Source organism: Talpa europaea (assembly GCF_964194135.1).
Source record: "Talpa europaea genome assembly, chromosome: 13".
NCBI lineage: Eukaryota > Metazoa > Chordata > Mammalia > Eulipotyphla > Talpidae > Talpa > Talpa europaea.
The window spans coordinates 34,538,564-34,549,604 of NC_140080.1; the positions used below are offsets into that span (position 1 = coordinate 34,538,564).

At 43.9% G+C, this 11,041-nt stretch overlaps 1 protein-coding gene across 6 annotated transcripts in view; it reads left to right on the forward strand.

Annotated features, from left to right (window-relative positions):
* LOC311182689 (protocadherin gamma-C4) overlaps positions 1-11,041 on the forward strand; it is a gene marked incomplete at both ends in the record, with an annotated part of 166,678 nt that overhangs the window by 20,845 nt on the left and 134,792 nt on the right. The window contains one exon of one of the 6 annotated variants that reach the window (XM_084251696.1): positions 2,838-5,252. The exons of 4 other annotated variants lie outside the window; for them this stretch is intronic. In XM_084251696.1, coding sequence (XP_084107822.1) covers positions 2,838-5,252 — 2,415 coding nt within the window. Of the gene's footprint in view, positions 1-2,837; positions 5,253-7,354; positions 9,803-11,041 lie in introns of those variants that run through there. One more of the 6 variants, XM_084251698.1, reaches the window with a different exon arrangement.

Below are 11,041 nucleotides of genomic sequence, written 5' to 3' on the forward strand. Positions count from 1 at the left end.
TTGAAATTATGACTGCTCCTTCTACCGGGTCTTTGAATAACCATCTCGAGAGAAGCACCTGTGGTTGACCCAACACTGATCTGTATATCTGTGATGAATAGACCTGTTTTATTTAAAGTCATTATGATTTGAAGTCGGTCAATCCAACCTACCTGGCTCTTAAATGCTTAACTCCTTCCAAGCCAAATCTCACTCCTTTCATCTCAATGACAGAAAACTTGTAAGGTAAAAAAGGTAGAGGTTTTATCTGGCTTAGTTACTATTTTACATATAGTATTGTGTATTTGTATTTTTTTAATTTTCACAAAATTTTCATTGAAGTAATATTCATTTATAATGGCTTCAATATAGCATACTACAATCCAATATATATCTATTCTAAATTATGATTGTCACCCAAAGTCTAGTTTCCATCCACCAGCATACAATTTATCTCTCCTTTACCCTATTTCACAAACTCCTTTCCCCCTTTCTCTTCTGGTAATCACCATTTTGTTCTTGTAATCTGTAATCTGTAATCTTGTAATCTGTTAGTTTGTTTTTGTTTTACTTGTTCATTTTTGTTTGTTTCTTTATCTTCCACACATGAGTGAAAGCATGTGGTATTTGTCTTTCTCTGTCATACTTATTTCAATTAGTCTAATGCCCTTTAGGTCCATCCATGTTGTCACTACTCAGCTCTTCATAGCTCAGTCTTCCTCCTCATGGATATGCTGCATCTTCTTTATCTATTCAGCATCCATGGGCAATTGTTTCCATATATAGTCTTACTGATTTCAGCCTCTTGCTTGAAGGTGGGAAGTTCAGTTGCCAAACTGTTATGAACCTTGGAGTGGCATTTCTTGTCCTTTGAAAGGATAAAAAATGCAAGATTTGTCTCAGCCTCTGCAGGAGATTTCCAGACCATCCATTTCAACAATGGAATATAAGATGTGAAACTTTCTTGGGACAAAAATTGCCCATTTGAAGCTTATGAAATTATTTTCATTCATGAAATTACATCAGAGCATCATCCAAAATTAAACCCAAATATATTTTATTAGCTCTCAAACAATGGAACAGACGCCTCAGTAGCTTAGGAAGAGGTACATTCAAGAGTGTGAGACAATAGGACCGTAACACAATAATTGAAGGGTATCTTCTTGTTCAAACAGGCAATTACATCACACAAGAAAGGGACAAAATCTTTGAAATAGCTTTCTTGAAAAATATTTATATAACCCCACTACTTTCCTCGTAAGAAAAAATATATAAGTAGCTATTGCCAGGGGAACTTTAGATGCACAAAGAGAATTTTCTAAGAATCCCATATACATCCATGTTGTGAAAATGCACAGAGAATTCAAAGGCAATTTCTGTCTACCTGTATGGGCAACAAAAAATCTCAGACATCTCATTTTCATTAAAAAGAATTTTTTAAGGATGAGCAAAAGTTCATTATAATAAAAAGGAGGAAATATTATAATAAATAGAGTGGGAAAGCGTGGAGTAGAGGAAACAAGGGGAAGGGTACTTAGGAAAACAGATAGTAGTCTGCCTGGATTACAAGTTGAGTATGGGTTACTGCAAGTAGTAGAATACATTGTTGAATTGGTAGTCAATTTGGTAGTGCATCTGAAATAAAGTCATCTGTTTATTTTAGTTATCCAAGACCAGTTCAATTATTACAAGGTAAGATCTAAAATGGAGTGTAAGAGGACTCTCAGTGCCTCACCAAGATTTGTCAGTTATCAGGTCAAGCTCATTTCACTTATTAATGGCATAAACTGATTAGAGCTGAGACGTGGTGTTTTGGAGTATTGCATTTCCGTTCATATAATAAAAAGGTACTGGTTTCATGAAAATAAAAACAACTCACACAATATTCAGCCTTTATAAAAGTGTGTTTATGTGTGTGTGTTCAAATACTAAATTGGTCTGATATTTTAAAAAATATCAGACTTTGCTTTACTTAACGGGAAGATTATCTATATTTCAGAAAGGTGTGTGATACATTAAAATTAATCTAGTCCTTAACTGACTCTTTTTTTTTTTTTGCAAAGACCATATCTTTGAAATATATCATTGAATTGACCAAAGTATATATGGAGAAAGTTACAATGCTAAATAAGCGAGGTTATAGGTTTACGAAAATGCAAGGATCATAGTCCACTAAAATGTGGGTTAAAATCAGTAATTTATTTGATTACACCCACACTAGTCAATCCAATTTTATAAATATGATGTCATTGAAGATAGTTTTGTCCCCAAAACTGAAAAAAATGATGACTTATATAAACATTTTAATGAACAAAAGAATGTATAATGATGGCAATAATTATGAGATGACCAAAAAAACCCTAGAAAATGTCACATTTAAAGGGAAACTTTGAATATGTGCTTCTTTCCAACAAATAAGAAGACACTGCAAAACAGGAGAGGAAAGAGCACAAGGGACTATGGTGACGGTTCACGGGTAATGTGGTGGGAGAATTATGCGGACTACACGGGCGAAAAGAAATCAAATATTGTACAAAAATGAACAACAGTGTAAGGCGGGTGGGAAAACAATGTGCGTAGATTCAAGAGCCTACACTTTGAGGCGAGCTGGGCAATATGCAGTTTTCCCAGACAACCTCTGGGCGCCGCTCGCGACCAAGGAGAAGAAAAGGGTTCTCAGCTCTGGGCAGTATCCGGCCGCGTCCTACAACGCAGAACGCAGAAGGGGCTCCTGCGCGTTCTCAGGCGAGTAACAAGCTGGTCCTGGCCTGAAATCACAGAAGACCAGGGTGCACGCAATGATTTTTTAAAATATCCCAGAGACATCTTGAAAAGAAGCTTCTCAGAGAGTTCAAGAAATGCAAAGGATCCTCAGAAAAGCTGACGCAATGAAAAGTAAGGCGCTGTTTCTCTTGCTGCTGTCTTTGTTTTGCGGAACCAGCTCTCAGCAAATCCAGTACTCGATTCCAGAGGAGCTGGCCAGGGGCTCTCGGGTGGGGAACGTCGCCAAGGATCTGAGGCTCAGTGTCCAGGAGTTGCCAGCTAGAAAACTGCGGGTTAGCGCAGAGGATTTTTTCAGGGTGAATGCAGAGAGTGGAGATTTATTAGTAAGCGGAAGGATAGATCGAGAGAAAATTTGCGGGAGGAAATCTGAGTGTGCGTTGGAACTTGAAATGGTCGCTGAAAACCCAATGAATATATTCCACGTGGTTGTTAAAATCCAAGATATTAATGACAATGCACCGCGTTTTATTGCAAGTGACATTGCCTTTGAAATCTGCGAGTCAGCCTTACCAGGGGTAAAATTCCCTCTAGGCTCTGCGCAAGATGCAGATGTAGAAAATAACTCTCTGAAGATGTATACTATCAACCCCAGCAAGCACTTCTCTCTGTCAACGAAGGAAAGTCCCGATGGAAGTAAATACCCGGAATTACTGCTGGTAAAACCTCTGGACAGAGAACAGCAGAGTTCCCACCGTTTAATCCTGACCGCCATCGACGGTGGGCACCCTCCTCTAAGCGGCACAGCCAATATGCTGATCCAGGTCACTGACGCCAATGATAACGCTCCAGTGTTCAGCCAGGACACCTACAGAGTTAGCCTCCGCGAAACCCTGCCCCCGGGAACTTTCGTGCTTCAAGTGACGGCCACCGACCAGGATGAGGGCATTAATGCAGAGATCACCTATACGTTCCTCAATGCGCCAACAAGTACCGGCTTCCTCTTCAATCTCAATCCAAATACTGGTGACATCTCAACCAATGGTACATTGGACTTTGAAGAGACAAGTAGATATATGTTGGGTGTAGAAGCTAAGGACGGAGGGGTGCACACGACCCACTGTAATGTTCAGATTGAAATTGTTGATGAAAATGACAATGCTCCAGAGGTGACATTCGTGTCCTTTTCTAACCAGATTCCTGAGGATTCAGACCCAGGAACTGTAATAGCCCTCATTAAAGTGCAAGACCGGGACTCTGGACAAAATGGCCAGGTGACCTGCAAGATTCAGAAAGAACTTCCCTTCAAATTGGAAACCGCCTCCAGGAATTATTACAAGCTGGTGATTGACAGAGCCCTAGACCGGGAACAGAGGGCACAGTACAATGTCACCCTGACCGCCACAGACAAGGGCAAGCCACCCCTCTCCTCCAATACAAGCGTCACGCTGCACATAGCAGATGTCAACGACAACGCTCCAGTTTTCCAGCAGGCCTCCTATGCGGTACACGTGGCCGAGAACAACCCTCCAGGTGCCTCTATTGCGCAAGTGAGCGCTTTTGACCCGGATCTGGGACCCAACGGCCGCGTGTCCTACTCCATCGTGGGCAGCGACCTGGGCCCCCAGGCGCTGTCGTCCTACGTGTCCGTGAACGCGCAGAGCGGGGTGGTGTTCGCGCAGCGCGCCTTCGACCACGAGCAGCTGCGCACCTTCGAGCTGACTGTGCAGGCGCGCGACCAGGGCGCGCCCCCGCTGAGCGCCAACGCCAGCCTGCGCGTGCTGGTGGGCGACCGCAACGACAACGCGCCCCGGGTGCTGTACCCCGCGCTGGGGCCCGACGGCTCTGCGCTCTTCGACACGGTGCCGCGCGCCGCGCAGCCCGGCTACCTGGTCACCAAGGTGGTGGCGGTGGACGCTGACTCTGGACACAACGCCTGGCTGTCCTACCACGTGCTGCAGGCCAGCGAGCCGGGCCTCTTCAGCCTGGGGCTGCGGACAGGCGAGGTGCGCACCGCGCGGGCGCTGGGCGACAGGGACGCGGCCAGACAGCGCCTGCTGGTGGCCGTGCGCGACGGGGGCCAGCCTGCGCTCTCGGCCACCGCCACGCTGCACCTGGTCTTCGCTGACAGCCTGCAGGAGGCCCTGCCAGACCTCAGTGACCAGCCTGAGCCCTCTGACCCCCAGGCTGAGCTGCAGTTTTACTTGGTGCTGGCCTTGGCCTTGATCTCTGTGCTCTTCCTCCTGGCGGTGATTCTGGCCATTGCCCTGCGCCTGCGACACTCCTCCAGCCCCTCTGCCTGGAGCTGCTTTCAACCAGGTCTCAGTTCCAAGTCTGGACCCGGGGTTCCCCCCAACTACAATGAGGGGACTTTGCCTTATTCCTACAATCTGTGTGTTGCCTCAGATTCAGTAAAGACCAAATTTAATTTTCCTAACCTGACTCTGGAAATGGCCCCCCCTCAGGATCTCCTGTGTGAAGATTCCTCTATGGATGTATATGCCAGTAATGTAGATTCCCAAGTAGCTTATGAATCCTCTTCTTCTGCTCACGTGAGTTTCAGCAAACCAACTTCAATTTTATGAATTGTATTTTATTATCAGTCACTCATAATTAGTTTTGGTTGTTTTCGTGGTTCTGGTGTGGGTAGGAGGAGAAGGGGGCTGTTGGATGGGTGGATCTCTTCTGGATGAGTTCCTTGATTGTTTGGCAGTCTTAGCAGTTACCTGATTACTAACTCTCAATCTATATATACTTTTGGCATTTCTGTATGACCAGCAAATCTTGCTAAAGAGAGCTTTTTCTTAGATACGACCACCTTTAGTGATAGCCATGCCATTTCTTAGTTGATGTGTGATACTTTACTCAAACTTTTTCAATCTTAATTTTTTTTCAAACACTACTCTTTATAAATGTGTTGACAGGTCTTTCTGTCCAAATTGAAGTTATTTCATCCTCATAATTTCAATTGTTTATCTTTTTGCTGCAATGTATTTATGTAGCCATCCAGTTATATCGGTCTCTTAGCACTTCTTTGCCTTGTCACATGTAGCAAAGATTGTTAGATTTTATGAGTCACTTTTAATCCCATTTCAAAATCCCATTCAAAAATAATATTCTTAACCATCCTTTAATTATTTATTTTATGCCTTTTCTAATGTTTCACTATTATAATAAGGAATATAATGAATGTATTTTGTATATAAAGTCTTTTCCATATTTTTTCATTACTATAGGCTTCTGAGAAGAGAGTCACATATTTTTCCAAAACATTTCATTTTACCTCCCAGCCCCCAGTCCTTTGCATATTGTGAAAAATATCTTTACTCTCCAAAGTCTGAAGATTTAAAAATTCTGAATAATTAATGGATTTTTGTGTCTAGTTAAAATTGATGAGTAATATCTAAAAGCTAATTATTATGTGAGGAATAACCTGAAGAATGGACTCCCGGTTGCTTTATATCAAGGTTTCTCAGATTAGTGAATTAAGTATTTAGAGAACTATGAAACATGCCCTAATAATATATGTAATTTCTGAAATATTTCCTCTTATTGGTTATTTCTAAAATCAAAGCTAAAGTAAACATACAAATAATGGTAAAATAATACCCTTCTGAATGTCCTTAAGGTGAGAAAAGATCACTGAAATACTGTTTGTTCTTTACAATGCTTCAGTTGAACTTTTTGGCCTTCTTACCTTTGTTATTTATTTTAAGTTTTGAGTTATTTACCCATTATTTTAAGCTTTGCAGTTGCATCAAGTTACCATTCATTAAACGTTGTCTGTACACTCTATGAAAGTTGTTTTTCTAAAGTTTGAGGACACACTGCGAACATGACAGTCACAGGCATATCTTGTGACCTAGAAGTTTCTGTATACAAAATTGATGAACAATTTACCTTCCAAATCTATTACATTTTCCAAGCCTATTTCCACAGGAAAAAATTATTTCTTGAACAGTAGATATTTTCTTACAAGAGAATCAAATAGTTGTCTCAGATTCTAAAGGATCAACTTGTGTGTGGAAACTTGTTTCTGCACAAGTCGGGACTGGAGCCCAGACCGCCGGCTTCCCAAACACTGTCTTTTCACCTATCTATCTTCCATTCTGCAAACCACTCTTGTTCCTGGGGAGGAGAAACGTGTCCCTCACACAATACACTGCATACCAAAAAAGGTCTATGAGAATAAATAATGCAAAAAACTTTTAAGAGATAGAAAAATGCTTAGGGAAAAAAGTACCATATTTTCTTCTAAAAATTACTTTATAAGGTTTATTTTACTTATTGTAACTTTGGATCATTCTTGGATTTTCGTTGCAAATAAAATAAAGGGAGTTTGACCATGCTTTGCGGGAAAATAGGATGCGGAAAGGAAATGGTGTACACCAGTGATGCTTTATTTACCAGACTAGATTGCAGTAACAGGTTAGGACTCTGAGTGTCGCTGTTCACCAATCAAGGGGGGAAAAAACAGGAATTTAATCTGAGCCACAGGATTTCTGCATCACAAAGCACCAGCCCTAGGACTTTAAGAAAGCTTCAACCTGGATCCCTGCGGGTTCCAACATCTTACGGGGAAATCACATTATTCGGGACCCCAAAAATCTGGGTCTGAGGCCTGGGAGCTCCTCTGGCGCCACTCAGACCCAAGCGCAATCTCTTAGGCGGGGCTGTAATGGCGGCTCCTCGGTACCGCTCAGACTTCAGCCAGCTGCTCAGGGTATGCATTCTTCTGGGGGTCCTGTGGAAAATCAGAGCCGAGCAGATCCACTATTCCGTGCCTGAGGAGCTGGAAAAAGGCTCTTTCGTAGGCAACGTTACCAAGGACCTGGGGCTGGAGCCCCGGGAGCTGGCGGAGCGCGGAGTCCGCATCGTCTCCAGAGGTAGGACGCAGCTTTTTGCTCTGAACCCGCGAAGCGGCAGCTTGGTCACCGCGGGCAGGATAGACCGGGAGGAGCTCTGTGACAGATCTCCAAAGTGTGTGGTGAGTCTGGAGATTCTTCTAGAGGACAAAGTGAAGATTTTTGGAATAGAAGTGGATATAATCGATGTGAATGATAATGCGCCCAACTTTGGTACAGAGCAAAGGGAAATAAAAATCACTGAAAATGAAATTCCTGGGACAAGGTTTCCTCTTCCTGAAGCGTTTGATCCAGATGTCGGGGTAAACTCTCTGCAAGGTTACCAACTTAGCTCGAATGGCCACTTCTCCCTGGACGTGCAAAGCGGAGCTGATGGAAGTAAGTACCCTGAGCTGGTGCTGGAGCGAGCCCTTGACCGCGAGAAAGAAGCTGATCACCATCTGGTTCTCACTGCCTTCGATGGAGGTGACCCGGTTCACTCTAGCACCGCCAGAATTCACATAACACTTGTGGATACCAACGACAATGCCCCCATATTCACTCAGCCTGAGTACTATGTGAGTGTTCCGGAAAACGTACCATTGGGATACCGGCTACTCACCATAAAAGCCACTGATCCAGATGAAGGAGCCAATGGAGAAGTGACATATTCTCTCCGCAAAGTAAGAGATAAAATATCCCAGTTATTCCAGTTGAATTCTCTGACTGGGGACATGACACTATTGGGGAATCTAGATTATGAGGACTCTGGGTTCTATGACATAGATGTAGAAGCCCATGATGGACCTGGTCTCAGAGCTAGAAGTAAAGTCCTGGTGACAGTGCTGGATGTAAATGACAATGCTCCAGAAGTCACGGTTACATCTCTCACCAGCTCTATCCAAGAAGGTTCTTCTCCAGGCACAGTAATTGCACTTTTCAATGTGCACGACAGTGATTCAGGAGAGAATGGCCTTGTCACGTGTTCTATTCCGGATAATCAGCCATTTACACTTGAAAAGACCTATGGGAATTATCATCGGTTGTTGACACAAAGAACTCTAGATAGGGAAGAAGTCTCGGAATATAACATCACAGTAACGGCTACTGACCACGGAACACCACCACTCTCCACAGAAACTCACATCTCATTGCACGTGGTAGACATCAATGACAACCCACCTGCCTTCCCTCATGCTTCCTACTCAGCCTACATTCCCGAAAACAACCCTAGAGGAGCCTCCATTTTATCCATGATTGCCCAGGACCCAGACAGCATGGAGAATGCCAGAGTCACTTACTCCCTGGCTGAAGACACACTCCAGGGGGTCCCTTTGTCCTCCTATATCTCCATCAACTCTGATACTGGCGTCCTGTATGCACTGAACTCCTTTGACTATGAACAGATTAGAGACCTGCAACTACTGGTGACAGCCAGTGACAGTGGGGACCCACCACTCAGCAGCAACGTATCTCTGAGCCTGTTCATTCTGGACCAGAACGACAATGCACCAGAGATCCTGTACCCTGCCCTCCCCACAGATGGTTCCACAGGTGTGGAGCTGGCACCCCGCTCTGCAGAGCCTGGCTACCTGGTGACCAAGGTGGTGGCGGTGGACAGAGACTCAGGCCAGAACGCCTGGCTGTCCTACCGCCTGCTCAAGGCCAGCGAGCCAGGGCTCTTCTCAGTGGGGCTGCACACAGGCGAGGTGCGCACCGCGCGGGCCCTGCTGGACAGAGATGCGCTCAAGCAGAGCCTGGTGGTGGTGGTCCAGGACCACGGCCACCCCCGCCTCTCGGCCACAGTCACCCTCACAGTGGCCGTGGCCAACAGCATCCCAGACGTCCTGGCTGACCTGGGCAGCATCAGCACCCCCGTGGACTCTGAGGATTCCGACCTTACCTTGTACCTGGTGGTGGCGGTGGCCGTGGTCTCCTGTGTCTTCCTGGCCTTTGTTATCCTGCTGATGGCGCTCAGGCTGCGGCGCTGGCACATGTCACGTCTGCTCAGGGCTTCAGAAGGCGGGTTAGCCGGTGTGCCTGTGTCTAACTTTGTGGGCGTGGACGGGGTACGGGCTTTCCTGCAGACCTATTCCCATGAGGTCTCCCTCACCGCAGACTCGCGGAAGAGTCATCTTATATTTCCGCAACCAAACTATGCAGACACGCTCATCAGCCAGGAGAGCTGTGAGAAAAGCGAGCCTCTTCTAATAACTCAGGATTTTCCTGAAACAAAAGGAGACCCCAGTCTTCATCAGGTGAGTCAGTCTTGACATACTGAAAGAAAGGCTGCGTTTAATGTTGTATAAAATGCATAACAGATTAAACAAAGGCACTTGTTTTTTAGTGTCCTTTTTCTCTAAAGGGGAGAAATGGGTCAATGATTAATAACTTTACCACTCCTGAAAGTTATTTATTATTCTTTTTAGTTTTCATTCAGTTGTTTTTTTATTTTATTTTTAGAGATTATTTATTTATGCATACAAGAACTGGGGTACAGGCTGGACGTGTGGGGAGTGAAAGGATTCACCAGAGACAGAGTGGGGAACAGAACAGGCAGACTGACTGAAATACACTGCTGAGGAGAGCAGAGGGCAAGACAGGAGAGGTCTGCTGCACCATGTGGGTTGCTCCCTGGCTGGCCGGGAGTCGAACTCGTGCTGCAGTGGCTGCGGATAGCTTCATAGGTTGAGTCTTAACCCCTTGTGCCTCCAGGGAGGCCCCATTCAGTTATTGTTTAAGCATCAATTTCTTAATTTTATAACTCAACCTCTTTTCTTCAAATGTCATTTTCCTTTATGCTTTACTAAAAAGATAGATGAGAACTATGAAACAGAAGGCAATTGTGTAAACTCCTTAAAGCATTCTCTTATAAAGCTATTTTGGAATATAGACTGTTTTCCCACTGTTTACACTCCAATATAGTTTTCTTGAAGTTAATTTTCTTTATTTTTTATTATAACTAAGCATTGGCAATTAGTAAGTACTGAGGAAAATACTTAGTTGTTAGCTATAACTTTAGCAGAGATAGCTTCTCAAGTGAACTGGTATATTTGAAATATTTTGCTGTTGCTGTTTATGAGATGCCCCAGTAGTAACTATGTGTGATTTCTTTGGTGCTTTCTGTGATTACCAATAATATTTGTTCATTTTATTTCACTCACTTAAGTAGGTTATAGGAGTAATTTTAATAATGTTAAATTACTACTATAACACAGCTGAGACCCTTCTCAATTTCTATGGAAAACCTAACTTTCAGAAATTTTTCCCTTTTCATCATGGGAGCCGCTTACACAGGTTTGATAACTTGGATTCTAGCTGGTGTGATTTATGCTGTATTATAATAGGTCTCAGTATTGTCTCTGCAAGTTTTTCTCTGGTAGCCCCATCGCTGTGTGGCTCCAGGATGATCTGATGTAGTGAAATGCTTTCTATGCAACTCTTTATTCCTTGTGTCTTCATTTAGTTCTGTGAGTTAACTCAGAACTCATAAATGT